The sequence below is a fragment of the Bradysia coprophila genome, unplaced genomic scaffold, assembly GCF_014529535.1.
Source record: "Bradysia coprophila strain Holo2 unplaced genomic scaffold, BU_Bcop_v1 contig_350, whole genome shotgun sequence".
Lineage (NCBI taxonomy): Eukaryota > Metazoa > Arthropoda > Insecta > Diptera > Sciaridae > Bradysia > Bradysia coprophila.
In genome coordinates this window covers 11,127,081-11,144,177 of record NW_023503608.1, presented here as the reverse complement: position 1 = coordinate 11,144,177, position 17,097 = coordinate 11,127,081, and the positions used below count along the sequence as shown (strand labels likewise).

Genomic DNA, 17,097 nt, shown 5'->3' with positions numbered 1-17,097 from the left:
AGAAACTACTGAACCAATTTTTATAAACACGTTTTTTTTCGTGAAAGGCAGTGAAACGTTATGAATTTTGAGTCCGATGTACAGTCAATTAGGTAACGTCAGATTTTTCGTCCATAAATGCCGAACCATAACGCTAACCCTAAATCCTACACAGTGGCATTTTGTTTGATCAGAATCCATCGAGTCGAAATTTAATTATTTTTGCATTTGCCTTTATTGTTTGACATTTGCCTTTATGGTCAGGATTTAGGGTTAGCGTTATGTTTCGGCATTTATGGACGAAAAATCTGACGTTACCTTAATCTACCATATGGTTCGGAAGATATTGCCGAAAAACTGAAAAAACTATTTTTTTTAAACAGTAAAAAAGTTCGCTATCTCACGAAATACTCATTGAATAAGTAAAGGCCAACACACACTAGCATCTTGTGTCATCGGGAATACGATATTTCTTTTGTTGAAATCAGCTAAAATCGGTTAGAACCGGTTTTAACATTAGAAATATCATATTCCCAACTGACACTAGATGCTAGTGTGTGTTGGCCTTAAGGAGATTGTATGAATCTTGAAAACATTTTTCTAATATTTTACTAGTATACTGTGTCAAAGATTCGAACTTTAAATTCGTCAGGATCCGCGTAATCCTGTTAACTGTTGATAGCAGTATAATAAACAGTTAACAGCACATAATTAAGCTGCAGATGTACTTACTTCTTATTACGACCGGCTGGTATACAATTTACGAAGATGCAGGAGGAGTAGTGGTCGTAGTGGTACGTTTCCGATGAATGTCGTGTACCAGGTTGGCAAAATCTGACATCATCAATCAGTTTTTATACATCGGAAGTTGTAGATTCATCGCGACTTTCGATATATTTTACACAACAAACTGACTTGCAGTTAATTCATCCAGCACTGCAAGGATCTTTCGAGCAAGTTTCGCTGGGATTGAAATTGTTGCGGCACTTCTCAAAAGCGGTTACGCGGTCACAAAGTACGCAACTAAATTATATTGGTTTTTTCTTTGACGAATCAATTAAGAGGTTCCGAGCCTACGCTGAAATTGTAGCCTACATTTCTGCGTTTCGAAATTTTTGATCGCTGATATTTTATTACGATAGCCCTTTTTGAAAAATGTACGACCACATTTTCGAGTAAAAATATGTCAGCTTTGAATAAAAAATAAAATTGTCTGTGAAAGTTCCATGTGCTTTGAGAAAACTGTACCGATGCCCCAAATTTGCATCAAAGGTACACTTTTCTCAAAGCACATGGAACTTTCACAGACAATTTTATTTTTTATTCAAAGCTGACATATTTTTACTCGAAAATGTGGTCGTACATTTTTCAAAAAGGGCTCTCGTAAAAAGATATCAGCGATCAAAAATTTCGAAACGCAGAAATGTAGGCTACAATTTCAGCGTAGGCTCGGAACCTCTTAAAGATACAGCTCTCGGCTTACTCTATTTACACAAAATTTCGAACCTAAGAAGTAATGAATACAAAAGCAGTCATCAACGTTGCCATAAACTATAATTGGAACTGAATGATACAGCTCTGTACGAACTATATCAACAAAATATTGATGTCTTAAAATCCTTGAAAGAAATACATAAAAAATATCACGGAAATTGCTGTTACTAACCCATAACAATGCTTCGTAGTCATTTTAGTTAGACATGAAAGTTAGGAAAATTGATCCTCAAGCGTTCCGTTTCGTTTTTGTTTGACAATATCAAATCAACAGAATCCAATGTTCATTGTTCTGAGTTCCACAGATATATGCTGAATGAATGGAGCAAATATCGTGACATTAGCTCAAAAAACGAAAACCATAAACGTTTATTATTTACAGACATCCCTTCATAACGATACAATTATATTCATTGTGTCCTTGCATCAACGATTCGTTTGAATTGAAAAAGAAAAATCAAATTCAACTACCACTGCTCTTCTGCTATGGATACTACAGTGGAAAAAATGCTATTTTTTGTTGCCAATTTTTCAAACCCTTTCCCACTTGGAACCTACACTGAATACACAACATGATGCTATGCATGATGCTATTAGCTCTGTCTGTGTGAAATAAACTTTTTAATCTTTTGATGTGCCGCATTGGTACTGTATTTATGCACAATGTTCAGCGTTAAGGTTGTTTAAAAAAAATGAATTGAGTTCCAAGCGAACACTCGACACAAGTTGATTATTTTTTTTCTTCCTTGTGGACGTTTCAGCGAATAACTTTTTCACTTTGCTGCATGTTGAAGCGGTGGCGTTTTTCCATTTAATTTCTTTTTTTTTGTGTTAAAATGTTTATTTAGATCAAATAAGCAAAGTGTGAAAAAGCAACAGTTTGGTGGAATTTTTAAAGATGTTGCGAATAGCTTTAATATATGCCATTGGTTACAAGCTAAAGTTTCGAGGCAGACGAATTTAATGGCACGAGTTCTTTTACATTCTTTATAATTTACAGGACCTCACTGTCTTCGTATATTAAAAGCGAATATTCTTTAAGAAAATCGATTCTTGATTAAATTTTCAATACAGCAAAGAAATTGTTCTTTGATGCAAATCAACCCTTGTATTTTCCACATTTTTGAAGACGAAAAAGCACAAGGACATGATTGACCTTCGTTTAGATGAGTCTGCCGATGTACTACGTATTCTAAATTCCAATAGTTCAAAGCAATTAGCTTAAAATTGTGGTGTTAATTGCCTGGTTTTTTCGCAGTAACGTTTACAAAATTAAGTGACAATTTCATTGAAACCCCAACACCATATACCATTGTATGTTAACGAAAACAGGGCGATTTCGAACAATTTATTCGTTACGTTTTTAGTGTAATGGTCTCTGTTCCATACACAAAACGAAAAATACATTACATATATCGTGACTCAGAATTCTCTGCTGATCTCGTGCATTAGTTTTATAATATTTTCTTTCGTTTCTTTTCCCGTCCCTTCCCTTAATTACACTGTTGATGCTCTTCTCAATTTTAATTATCCAAAAGTTTTGTTCATTTTTATCGCAATGCTTTTTTTTTTGTTTTCTTTGTTTCTTCCGTACATTTGGTGAATTAATTATATCCACAAAATTTTCCTTCTTGTATAATTGGAAATGAAATAAAAGCAAGTGTATAATGTGCCCAAACTTGGCTATTTTCTTGATATTTTTTCGTGCATTCTGTGGAATATAGGAAAAACAGACAATTTTCGTTATTCGTTCTGCTCGTCAAATTATGTGCATAGGTCAGTTGATAAAAAAGATGGAAATGTGAGGTTTTTTGACAATGCCATTTTTATAAGAATTGACTGTATAAGATACAAACGTCGGTCTTTTCCAAATTTTGATAGCAAAAGAGATAAATGATAAGCTTGATATATGTTTCTAATAGATTGATATAGCTTATAACTACTGCTATATAACTCAACACTTTATAAATGGTGAGTGTATAAGCATGTCATGACTGCGTCCAATACTTCTTTTGTTAAAGTATCGCTTAGTGTTTTATATCCTGGATCTTGTACTTCTGAAGTTTTACTTTGAATTTCACTATATAAGAGAAAAGTAGCCTGAGTTCATCGCTTATTTTTGTCATTGTTGGGGATAACAGATGACTCAAAGATTGTGAATTCGAAATTTTAACGTACTTGAGCTAAAAAGATCCGATATGAATTTTTTCAAAACGGTCGCATTCTAATGGGTTCGTTGGAACCAAGCACCTTTGTTATCCGAAAACTTTGTTGACTTTCTGAAGTTTGATAAGGACAAAAATGTTCTTTTTAAAGATAGGGGCGGAACTGAACCAATGAATAATCGATGTCTCTATGTTAGAACCAGGAACTTCACTACCACTAGTGTGAGCAAATAAAAAGCTACTATTTCATTTGTTCTCGCACAACATTTCTTACCTACTTCAAAGACACTACAGAGTGAGTGGTGAAACAGAAGCCAGATTTTTTCGAAATGAAATTATGGTTGAGCTATACAGCTATACTACAAATTCCATTAGTTGTCTACCCCTCGCTGCTAAGACTATCAATTGTTTTAAGTTTAATTGTTAAAAATTTTGCTAGACAACCTTGCAGTCGTACTCTACTAATCATTATTTCAATTAGTGTGTCAGTGAGTTGTTTTCCTTTCTGATTATTTATAATGAAACATTACTTCCATTAGAATGTTTTATTTTTTATTTTTTGGTGCCACACTATCATTTCCATTACACTGGCAAAGTCCATAAAGACGTTTCCATGAACTCTTTCAAATTACTCAGAAATTATTTACTAAAACTTAATTTTGCATGAATTTTCCAGCAAATTATTTTATTATTTTTTGTCGTACACTCTCTCGTATGGTATAGACTGAATCTATATTTCTCTTATTTTTCACTTGGCTTTTCTATTATTATTTTATTTTTTTCCTTTTTCACATTCCTTCCTCTGCGTGCATCCAGGTTTACGGTATGGGGGCAACGTTATTAGAGTTTGGTTCGCAAGTCTTTTAATCGAATTACACTCTAAGTGCCTTTCCGTTAAGCGCTAACTTCACTATACAACTTGTTTATATCAATAAGATTATTCTTCAGGTTTCAAATGAGAGGTTGGAACTTTAAAACATTTCGCATAGGTAATTAGTGTACAGAAATAATTAGCATTTTTTTGGTTTCGTGTTGTTTCATTTGGAAAATTGTTTGAAAATAGCGTAACGTTTATCGCGTTTCTTTTAAGAAAATAATTATCGGATTTCGTTTCTAGACGAAGCCAGATCTTTTTTCTGTTTATCCGTAGTAGTATCATAAAAAGCGTAATGGAGTTTTAATTCTATAAACCGGCCACTTAACCTAATTAACATTTCAATTAATTTGCCTCGCCCATCGCATTGATTATCGAAAACCGAAGCTAAAAGTTTAGAGTCGGTCAGATCAAACGAATGCTATCGATTCCCAGCATATAGATTCCCACTAGTTATGCAAAACGAAAGATTAATTGAAGGTAGAAGGCACCATTCGGTTCAACCATCATTATAAATGGAATGGTGAAACTTTTGTGGCAACCATAAATATCAAACATTTTAATATCCATATTTTACAACGCTGTGGTGCTTGTGCATATCAGTAGGTTTTATATACGATTTTTTTCTTCTCGTCTTGTCACTGGTTATAATTTCCTTCAACTCTCGTTATAAATTGCATCAAGAAACGTCTAAACGTTATAATACACACACGTCTTTATGACTACAATGGAAAAATTTTCGCTGTTTAGAAGTGAGATTAGCATAAAACGCGACGATTGCCTTCACTCTACCATATCAATTTAAATATTTAAATAAAAGTGGTGTCAATATTTGAACAGTAAAATGGCGTGTTTGTGATAATTTTTATGCACATTGATGGGAATTGAAATTGAAATTTTTTACATTTTAATGTTGTTTTTACTATCCCATTGAAATATATGGCATTGAAAGGAAAGGAAAAAAAAATAATTTACAGTTTACTTCATTAGTATTATTATTATTATTGAACCATATATTATCCACACCGTCAGCAGTTACACAACACAAAATTTTCATTATAATTTTGTCTTTTTTGTTCAAGTGTCAACTCAGCGGATACGATCTACGAAAAGCTCAACAGAAACAAGTACGTCAAGCAAATATCTTTCAATATAAATATTACATTCTTTTATACACATATCTAACTTTCGAAAGGCTTTGGTAACGAGAACCAGTCGACAAACCTTTAATCTTTACTCGTAAAATTGAAAAATATATTTTTTTTTTCACCAATTTTTTTTTCGATATTTAAAGTGTTATTGACTCTCATCCCCAATTTCTTTGGAAAAAAGAAGTAAAAGAAAAAAAATTGTAATAAAAATTTCGTCTGAACTGTATACACAGCATTTCGCATGCAATTTTATTTGTACAGAGGAAAAAAACTCACATTTTCCAGTTCTTTACACATTCTTCCGTAGAGTATTTAGCGATGTTATTCAAACACTTTTAACATTGTACATTAAAATGTAAATTTCTATTTAACAAATGATTCGGAAGGAAGGGCCTTTCATATTTATACTCGATTTTTTTTCTCTTCGTATAAGTTGAGGGTTGAATATTTTTTTCAATATGGTCGCTGATCAATCGGCTTTTTTAATATGTTCATCTACACATGTAACACATTGTACCCAATTCATTTGTTTCGTAACACGGAATTATTAGAGGCTTTTTTTATAAATTCACGTCATTCGTGCGTGCTATAAAAAATAGGCGTTTTGTTAAACGTTAGTATTTATTGGGAATATGTGTGTTGACACAGGGGGAAAATGAACTTTTTTTTTGTGTTGAGTTGCGGAAAAAAAACGGTGTGTATGTAAAGAAACTTGTCATGCGTGACATATATCAGCGTTTTTTTATGTAGCTATGACGATGTGTTGATTATTTTGTTGTAAAGAAATGAAAAGGAAAATATAATTGTTGAATTGTAACAAGTACAACAGAAATTTATTTTGTTTTCGTATTAAAAAAAAGGAGAAGAGCAAAAAAACGCGATCCCTTAACTTTTGGAAACTTTGTAGAAAAAAAAGTTGATTGAATTGATTTCAATAAAGGATGGATTAGTAACAACCGAATGAATTATTCAGTGTTTTTGTTCTTTTTTTTCGGATTAATAGTTTTTTAATTTGAATTCTTATGTCAATGTTTGTTTGAGTTGAACGATCCGTCGTTTTTTTTTAATCAGGCCAGACAGCCAGACAAAAAATTGTTACCCAAGTTATTTCTCAAGCTTTTCTATATTGAAGTATTATAGCTATATATCCTTTCACACACAGCACAGCGATGTAATCAGTAAATCTGTTACTTCTGTTATTTAAACAATGATGAAAATCTTGTACTTCATTGATAGGATACTTCAATATGTTCTACTATATAATAGGAACAGAAAACAAAGTTGAGTGCTTATTGTTGTCGTCGTTGTATGTGACAGATGAATATGTGGTTCTAAAAAGTATTTTGGTTTTCTTATGTATTTTCAGTTCTAGATCAATCGTCTCCTTTTTATAAAAGTTTTTACCAAATCCGTTCCTCAAGAGTCGCATAATCTATTTATAACAAATAGAAGCCACTTAAAATTCCATAGACTGGTATGTACTGGTCAGGCTTATTTATGCAAAAACATCTTAAATTTTATATAATAATTTTCAATTATTAATCTAAGGTCGTCAATTAGAGGTACGCTTGACACGTTTACTTAATACTAAGATGTTGCTATATTTAATTGTCAGTAGTGTTATAAATGATTTTCAATTTGCTTATTTGGTTTTACGACCTTCATTTTTCGAATTGCAGGAACTGCAATTGCATCTAGGTGTACTACAACAACATGCAGCTCTAATCGGTGGTCCAAATGCAACATCCTGCCCTATTTGCCATAAATTATTCTTGGGCGCTGAAGCGCTAATGGAACATATGAAACATACGCATAAAGATCCGAACGCCTCAGGGGTAGCCAGTAAGTATCCAACACTTCCTGGAGTGTTACGTAGAAATGTTTTTCGTTATTGGTTTTCTTATGGTTTAGATTGGTTTTTACTAACACTTCTGATTTTTTTGATATTTTTTTAATATTTTTTTGATATTTTTTTTTTAATTTATTATGCTTTTTGCTGGGTTTTATTTGTATATCCCAGGTGATCATCAGTTTTGTTGTTTTTAAATTTTTTTTCCCTCTTTCGTTAACTAACTCAGTTTTCCATCCATTCAACCAAATTTAGTCAAAGAACGAAAATGTTGTACTACTTTGAAAAACGTTTCTTTCTTCGACATTCTAATTGAGACATTTATCAAACAACTATCGGTGATTGGCGACTCAGTATCAAATATGTTGAGTTTGTGTGTGTTCTGTATAATACTTTACACCTTAATACCTTTATATTGTCTCAGTGTTATTATTGGGAATTGAATGTACTGAAAGTGCTGAAAATTGTAGAAATTTTCTTCCGTAAATTTTTGATAAATTTCGGTAGTTTTCAGTAATTTCAGGAAAAAGAAGTCCTAATCTTTGGCTCATATTGTATTGTCCATCTTTCCCTCTTTACGATCCTACTTAACGTCCTCCTCATCAAAAACGAATTTATAAAACATAAATAACCAAACTATGGTGGGCTTATCGCATTGACCTTGTACTTTTTGTTCGCTTATCACCAACTGACCCATACTTAGCCAAACGACGGACGGCCAACCACCCATGTCCCGTATGTGGAAAGCATTATGTCAACGAAGGATCGCTGCGTAAGCATCTGGCATGTCACCCCGAAACATCCCAGTTAACTACCAGCCTACGAATGTGGCCGTGTTCAGTATGCCAAGCCGTGTTTACACATGAAGGAGGTAAGGTTTACAATTATAATACCGGTTAAGGGGACTACGTTTTCTTTAGTATTTTCTCTATCTTTTTTTTTGATTTCTCATTGACTTCTTTTTTCAGTTTAGTTTTTCTTTTGTTACTGTTAGTTTCTCTCGCTGTGTTTAATCGTAAAATTCGCCACTAAAAATTCGCACAATTTTTTATTATAATTCAAGGACTACTAACGCACATGGAGCACATGCGAATGGATCCAAAACATCAATTTGCCGCTCAATATGTTTTGTCCCGGGCTGCAGCAGAACGACGCGAAAGAGATACAATCTTAGCAGCAGCAGCTGCAGTGTCTGCATCTAGTTCTGGTTTATTGGGAATGGGTGGCGGTGGACAAAATTCAATGTGTGCATCACCTTCAGCTCATTCAGATAGTTCGTCAGGCAATGGACGACTGTCGTCGGCGGGATCAGATCCAGGAGCTGGCCTCCTAAACAACAATAACAATAACTGTAGCAGTAAATTAAGTGATATTCTTCGGGCTGGTAACAATGGTCATTTACATCAGCAATATGGTGTCGACGACCTACATTCTGCTAATCGAATGGCTTTAATGACTGCAGCTGGTTTGGGTTCGCCTGGTGTTGGTGTTGATTCAAAGTCGGCAGTTCAGGCGGCCGTAGTCAATTTGGCTGCTGCAATGCGAATGGGACAAGTGGCGTCTCAACAGCAGCAAAATCAATTACAGCAGAATATCAATAACGGTTCAAGTACGGGAGGAACAAGTGCCTCGCCACCAATAACAAATGACCAAGCATCAGCTGCTGCACAAGCGGCTATGAACGCAATGCGAGTTTCAATGGCTGATTCAATGATGCGATCGACAATGGGCGATCCAATGTCACATCAATCACACCATCAGCATCAGCAAAATTCACCTGAGGCAGCATTAAGAATGCATCAGGCCGAAGCAATACTACGATCTCAAGCAGAAGCAGCGCTAAGACTAGCTGTATCTCAAGCAGCTGCCGTGGCTGCTTCGAACAGCAACAACACCAATAACATTACTGATAGTATACGAAATGATGTCAATAATTCGCTACGTCATCACAATGGTGCATTTGGTGGTAATTCAACTGGCGGACAAGGAGGTTCAAATGTTGTATACAACACAAACGGATCGCAACAGCAATCTCAGCAGCATCAACAACAACAGCAGCAGCAACAACAGCAATCCCAGCAACAATCAAATTCAACAAATCAACAACAAAATCCACCTCAATCTCAAACACCATCACAAGTAACCAGTGATATGGCTGATGCATTACGATTGCAGGAACAACGACTTGAGCAGGCACTACGATTGCATGGTGGCGATCCAAGAGCAGCGCTTGGATTCTCATTAGCCAGCCACAATCAATCGCAGCAACATCAATCCTCACACAATCCATGAGATTTTAACTTTTTTTGAACGAAATTTACAGCGGCTGCATGCGACAAACAACAACCGATGAGTCTATTTCCACAACGAAGTGATCTCAAAGTGAGTTAATAATCACTGAACCATTTGTCGCATTTGTAAACAAAAATGAAAGAAAAAAATTGTTTTGAATCAAACTTAAAAAGATTTAATGTAGTGGCCGTTGTAACGGATATGTTGAAAATATAAGTAAAATTTAGGATTGATTAGATTTTTGTCGGTGTTTGAAGAAAAAAAATCAGATAAGAATGCATTTTGTGTCCAATATGTTGAGTTTACCAGTGAACCGTTATAAACTATAAGAAATACATGTCGTTGTCGAAAAAAAGAAAATATTTAAAAATTGAGAAATTTGTTGCCGGTGATGGATATTCCGTATTCAATTGAATTCAATTAAAACAACAATCAACCAAAAGCATATTCCAAAAGAATTTCTTCCATACATTTGCTGAAACAAGAATAAAAAACGTTACACATGGTTCAACGTGCACTGGTGGCTCCGTCTGAACAAATCTTCGGTAAGTTGTGAAAGCTTCTACAAACATTTCGATTGAAAGTTCATTTGATATGAGCCACCACACAGCATTTTATATTCTCTTTTACCTTCTTCTTCATACCGATAATGTATAACATTTACTGCTGTAAAACATTTGAAACATTTGTATAGTTTCCTAAATGGATATGAATGGATCGGATTTTTCTCAGGAAATTCTTTTTCGTGAAAATGTCTCGTGTTGATTGTAAAGTTAAATTAAAATCGGTTTTTTAAGTGAAATGCAATCCGGTTATTCCATCATCGACTACTAAATATTCTTAAAAACGAAAAATCGAGTTAGATAATACCATCTTGATGACTAGAATTTTATTTGAAGAGAAAATCGTTGAACTAAATCAAACAAAGTAACATATTAGCGATACATGAGAAAGAAAAGAAGAGAAATTAGAATAAAATAAATTAATTAATTAACAGAACTTGCTATGAAAAGTGTACATATAGATTATATTAAATTGTATAGACTCATATATAAGTATGTAATCAACATATATATATTTATATTTATGCAAAATGTACATTAACTTCACAACAACAACAAAATTTATTAGACTTAAGAGTGAGTGCATTTAAAAATATAAAGAAAAAAGAAAAACTCTTTGAGATAGATTACTATAATAAAATACTTGTAAATACGTATATATTCACCTAAAATTCAGAAGATTTGATGAGAGATAATTTTACGAAAAACAAAAACAAATTTAAAATAAAAATGAAATTAAATACCAGAAGAAAATCCCAAAATTTAAAATTTTTAAACAAATCTCGGAACGGCTCTGCATAACCAAATTTTTTTTGCTTATTCAAAGAACAGACTCGAAATTAAAATTGCATTCAGGTAATGGAATCAGGATCAATAGTTTACTTTATGGGTTCCATTTTGTTTGGATCTTTTTTTTTGTACAGCGAAGACAAATCAAACTTTTGGCCTGTGGGGGCACATATCAGTCGCTCGAAAGGCCACGGGCTGAGACCTATGTCGTAATACTAGCTACTACAAAGACCATTGATTCCACAACTTCTATGTTAGAACTTCCAAATGGGTGGCATAATGAGGTATGGAATTTAAAAATAAAATTTGAATTGATAAGCGGGTCGTGCTTGATAAGTTAAAAATTCAAAAATGTGAGTGGTTTGACACGAAAGACTTTTCAATATTTATCTTTAAATTGCATTCTTTATTTGATACCAATGGCTCTTATGGCTCTTATATACACTAGGTTTATCCTCGTAAGGGTTCTCCTAACTCACGCACATCAAATGTTTTTCGTAACGGGTAGTGTAATTGTTTTGCATAGGTTTCAAATCGTGATCTTTTGATGGATTGACATGCTCTCAGCCTCTTGCTCTAGTAAAAAAACATTTAATTATAAATTCTTTCATCCATTTCTTTTCGTAATTAGTTAACCTTTTGCCTTCTCAAACTTCTTATTGTCTTCCAATATCTCCGATAAAAAGTCTATTTAAAGTTCTTGTTCCATTACCTTCTTCAAAATTCTCATTACCTCTCCCGAGACCGAACCCATATTGATCAGTCATTGATGATAATTATTTCGTAATCTATTTCCGTCCGCAAAACACACAAAAATAATTAGAAGAAAAACCACAGTGACTAGTTGTTTTACCTATTTGAACATTTTTAAAATCAAAACGTACAAAAAATATGATGTTATAGTGTCACGGATAGTCCATAAAATTTTATTAAAATTCTGTGTGCGTTTTATCATAATAAAAACTGAACCACCTGGGTTTGACACTGTTTTTCGACTGACGCAGAAACAAAAACCAATAAAATTGAAATAGGCTCTTAATCCTCCAAACTGTCCTTGAGTTGTGTATCCCGATTTATTATTTTGTCTCACACACAGGGTCTTAGTGACTGGATCTCTTTAAAGATTTTGTAATATAAAATATTAAATTTAAAGAAAAAAAAAATGCAAATTATGAGCAAAATAGGTAAAATGTTTCCTATTTAAATGAACAAAATAAAATATGAAAAATTTAAATAAATGAAAAAAAGAAAATATAATTCAAAACCAATTTTGAGTAAATGAAATTATTTTAACAAAAAGAAAAATAAAAGAGAAAAAACGGCTATAAATGTTACATAAAGTAATTTTAGGAATGATAAAGAAATCAGAGAATAATTAACTTGTCATATTCATTCAGAGACGCTAAAATACGTATATGACAATCTTCTGTTACAACAGTCGTCGCAAAATTTAATTTTTACAACAAAAATTGTGCTCATCAATTCGCAAAAAGGGAAAAAATTCTTCATTTAAAAAGAAAACGATTTTGAAAAACAGACTTAAAAGAAAAACATAAAACTGTACAAATGTCGTGTGTGAATGCAATGTATTAAATGGTGTGATCTGTAATTAATCCTTCATAAAACATAGAACGTCCAATTCTTTTGATTTATTTTTTAATTTTGAAATTCACGTGACCTAATTTATAAATTTTTTAAATCTTCAACCGTATGACTCGCTCCCATTATATTTATTCCATTGCATTTTAATTACCACATCAGGTTTACATTTACATCGAATTGAGATCAAATCTTGATGCAACAAATTTCATATTGTTGTTGTGCATTTATTACAGAGTGGATGGGGATAGATAAAAGAATTTAGTTATCTGAATTCGCCGACCACCACTACAGTAATATTATTATAATTACATCCGTTGGTATGGAAATCGATTCCAATAGGCGATCCAATTAATTGGATGATTCAGTGATTTATTCGAAAATTTATTTACTCAACAGACTATAATACATATTCGATTTGGTCGTGGTTGTTGGTAAACCGTGGATAGTGTCAGTAATACACAATGATATGCTTTGCTCTAAAAAAAATGCCTATTAAAAGTATGTAACACCAAATTAACTCGGTGCAATTTCATTTCTGATTCACGTTAACTTTCGAAAACATCCCCATCCTAAACCACATTCAATGATTTTAATCGAAGTTAAATTAGCGATGCTAATTTTGTAAAATACCTTCACTAATAGCAAAATGGCAGGTGATATTTAAATTAGCAAAGACCATTCAAAATCGGTGCTTTTACATTTAGCTAATCTAGTGGTAGTGTAATTCATAAACAAACTAAATTCTCAAATTCGCTTAAATTCGTTACAAAATCCAGAAATCCCTCTAAGGAAGAATATTCTTAAAACTCGACAAAGAAAATCATCTGTGGCTTTGATTTAAATGTCAATCTTATTATGCAATGGAGACGTAATAAATTTTGGTTCGTACGATCGAAGAAATAAAGTCCAATTGAGTAATCGAAAGAATGTATCGACCATCAAGCGATTCTTTCACATTTAAATTGAATGAAAAAGAAAAATTTTTAATTCAAGTTTTCCATGAGTGGAGAACGCCTGTAGATGGGAACATCGAAACTAAGAGAAATTTCGCGACAAAATTAACAATTGATTCGGAGAAAATTTTATTTTTACCCTTTTTTCTGTTCGATATTGATTTAAACTTTTTGAAGAAAAAGAAACATTTTCGAAAGAAGAAAAAAAAAAGTCAACAATTACAGTTAATTTGCAACAGATAACCAAATGAAAATATAGAAATCCCCAAACACAACCAAACCGATAGATTTTCCAAACCAAGGAAACGCTATCGGCACCCCTTCATTATATATGATAATTTATATTTATTTTGTGCATACTATATACGAAATAAATATAAATCTTTGTAATTTTATAGAACAAAATATTTCTTATAACAAAATAATAAAATAAAACTCTCTGATAAGTGTACATTTTGTCCATTACAATTTTTATTAAATGTCTGTTTGTCAATATTCAATGTAATAATTAAGAACCACATTAAGCCCATGGAATTTTATGTGACCACAAAATTTGTGAGATTTTGGAGACTGCTGACAATCATCAAAAAAAAAGTCACAAATTCCTCCACCCGTACCATCACACATTCCATAAAATTTCATGCGACAAGAACGGTTTTACCAAACATAATTGTAATAAATATTTGCTTGAACGACGAACGAAAAGTTGATTCGATCAATTGATAAAGGAAAACCAAGAAAAAAACTAGTCAACAACAAATAGAAAGGACATTGCGAAATATCTCTCAGACAAATTATAAATTTATATAATTAATTGATGTAAAATGTAAAGAAGATTGAGAAAGAAAAATAATACTCCCAGACGATGACGATAATATATGATCCATTTCTGATCCATATCGAATTGAGATCTAATTAATAAAAAAAAAATGAAAAGATAATCACGGACGTGTCAAATGAATTATACACTAAATAAACGATAATTAACATGCCATACATATTTTTAAAATGAAAAAAAAAAATAATTTGCAATAGCCCAAATTGCTGGATAATATTTGAATATATTCGAATATTGGCAGCAATACACATACACATTCTCACAGTTTATGTTTTAAAATATCAAAAACTGATGTTGTTTAATCTAAAAAAAGAAATAAAATTAAAAATAAAACGAAAAAAAATATATTATCAACGGAATAGAACTAACTCATTCCGCCAGAAAAGAAAAACCGCAAATATAGTTATTGAAATATAATAATAATGTAGATGCTATATGTAATTCAACAAAAACAAAATCATCATCATCAATTCAGTTATCTAAGTTAAAATAGCCCGGAATGTTTGATAAGCACAAAGTATATGAAATGAAAATTAATTCATAGAAAAGCGATTTATCAAACATTATTAAATAATTAAAATATACACATTGACGAAACGAAGAAAAACTAATTGGAAAATTGGAAACCAAAAAATAAATTAAAAAAACAATTTGTGTAAAAATACAAACAAACAAAAAAATAAGTTGCAATAGCCCAAAATGTGATATGATTTCATTGAAATTCATCTTTAAAAGTGAAATCATATCATTTTATGTTATCAGTTCTAAAAACTTTTGATTTTATATTTTCATTAAATAAATTTTTATAGAAATAAACAAACAACAGAACAATAGCCCGAATAAAGTAACATCACTAACAAGTTGTTCAATAAATTTTTTTAGTTTTTCAAATAAAACAGTTGTTATTATAAAAAAAATATTTTTTTTAATAGCAAAAACAACAACAACACCAACTTGACAAGTTGCAATAGCCCAAACAAAAAAAAAGAAATAAAACAAAAACAAAAATTATTTTTTTATTTAAGTTTCTCTTACCAACATAATCTAAACAATAAAACAAATCGAATTTATCATTTTTCAATAAATGAATAACAAAAATTTTACTTATCAACAGACACGGTTTCTCGTTACTTGCCCGAAACGAGAGATCAGCTTCTGGGACAAAAAAAAGTGAAAGACTTTTCCGTTTAATTTTTATTTTAACAAAATGCAATAGCCCAATAAGGTATATACGATATGCCCCGTAATACCTTTTTACCATAAAAACATTTTTTAAATAAACAAAAAAACAATTTCTTAATTTATTTTTTTATTATTTTTAAATAAATCACACAATACAACAACAACACAAAATACATTTAAATACTAATTATTATATCAAGTGGAAAAAGATGCGAATCATATTACTCGCCGAAGATCCATACATTTAATTAACTGCTCTTCATTTCGTTAAATAAAATAAAATTTAAAAAAAATAATTAAAAAAACAAAATACAAAAAAATTAATTAAAAAAGAAAACGTTGGATTACATATGAAATAAATAAATGCAAAAAAGAACAACAAAATTATAAATAAAATCTTTAAAAAAACAATAATTAACAACATACTCAAACAGGACACAGATTCGATTTAGTTTGAATGCACACAAGAAGACATGGTTAAAAATTTTTCTTTTAAAATTTTTTTCTATTCCGTTAATGACACTATGACACATTAGTTACACTTTCGTTTAGAACAATAAAACAAAACAAAAAACATTTATCAGTAACAATGCTTACTGGTAATTAAACTAAAAACAAATTACCAAAATCCAAAAGGAAGCTCTTTTCATTACTTGATGTACATTCTACTTTAAATATTTATAGTAAACATCAAGTAATTATTGTGTATTGAGTCCTTAAATAGCTGTATATGAATACCAGGAAATCAGTAAAAAATAATTTAACATAAAAGAATAATAAATGTAAAGAAAACTCGTAAAAATAGTTTTAAAAAAAAGGAGACAAAATCGTAACTATCATCTCTGCGACGTATTTGCACACAAAAAACAAGACGATGGATTGGTTAATTAATTAATGAAAATCAAAATAAATTAATTAATCAATTCAAAATGGATAAATTAAAACAAAAAGAAAGAAAAAAATTGAAAGATCAACAAAAAATCATTGTCTGGATTATGAATAAAGCGTACAAAATTTTCATTTTCGGATTTACATTCAGGACCAGAAGATATGAATTAATTATTAATCGTGAATGTTCAAATACGTGTTTTTTATTCATTTCCCAATTAATTTCCATTGCTTACATACATTTTTCGTACAATAGCTCATGTAGGTCAACCAGCATATAATCAATTTTATCAATATAACAAAAACAAAACAACAATTAAACAGTAAATAATTAAGATATTCAATTCAAACATAAACTTTATCCCACACGATAACAGAAATAAAACAACAAAAAAGTGTAATAGTAATACAGAAAATAAAACAACAAAAAAATAAAAGGAAAAACAACCAAATTTCCGTTACATTTTCTTTAAACCAA

At 31.3% G+C, this 17,097-nt stretch overlaps 1 protein-coding gene across 11 annotated transcripts in view; it reads left to right on the top strand.

Moving 5' to 3' along the window:
* The window catches only part of LOC119080990 (PR domain zinc finger protein 10), a 74,594-nt gene extending 59,518 nt beyond the window's left edge, over positions 1-15,076 (top strand). For 5 of the 11 annotated variants that reach the window (XM_037189646.1, XM_037189640.1, XM_037189638.1 and 2 more), the window contains 4 exons: positions 5,595-5,639; positions 7,343-7,505; positions 8,186-8,383; positions 8,576-15,076. In XM_037189646.1, the coding sequence (XP_037045541.1) occupies positions 5,595-5,639; positions 7,343-7,505; positions 8,186-8,383; positions 8,576-9,804 (1,635 nt within the window). In that variant the 3' untranslated portion in view covers positions 9,805-15,076. The remainder of the gene's footprint in view (positions 1-5,594; positions 5,640-7,342; positions 7,506-8,185; positions 8,384-8,575) is intronic. The other 6 variants (XM_037189645.1, XM_037189644.1, XM_037189643.1 and 3 more) reach the window with 4 other exon arrangements.
* The last annotated feature ends 2,021 nt before the right edge of the window (positions 15,077-17,097 follow it).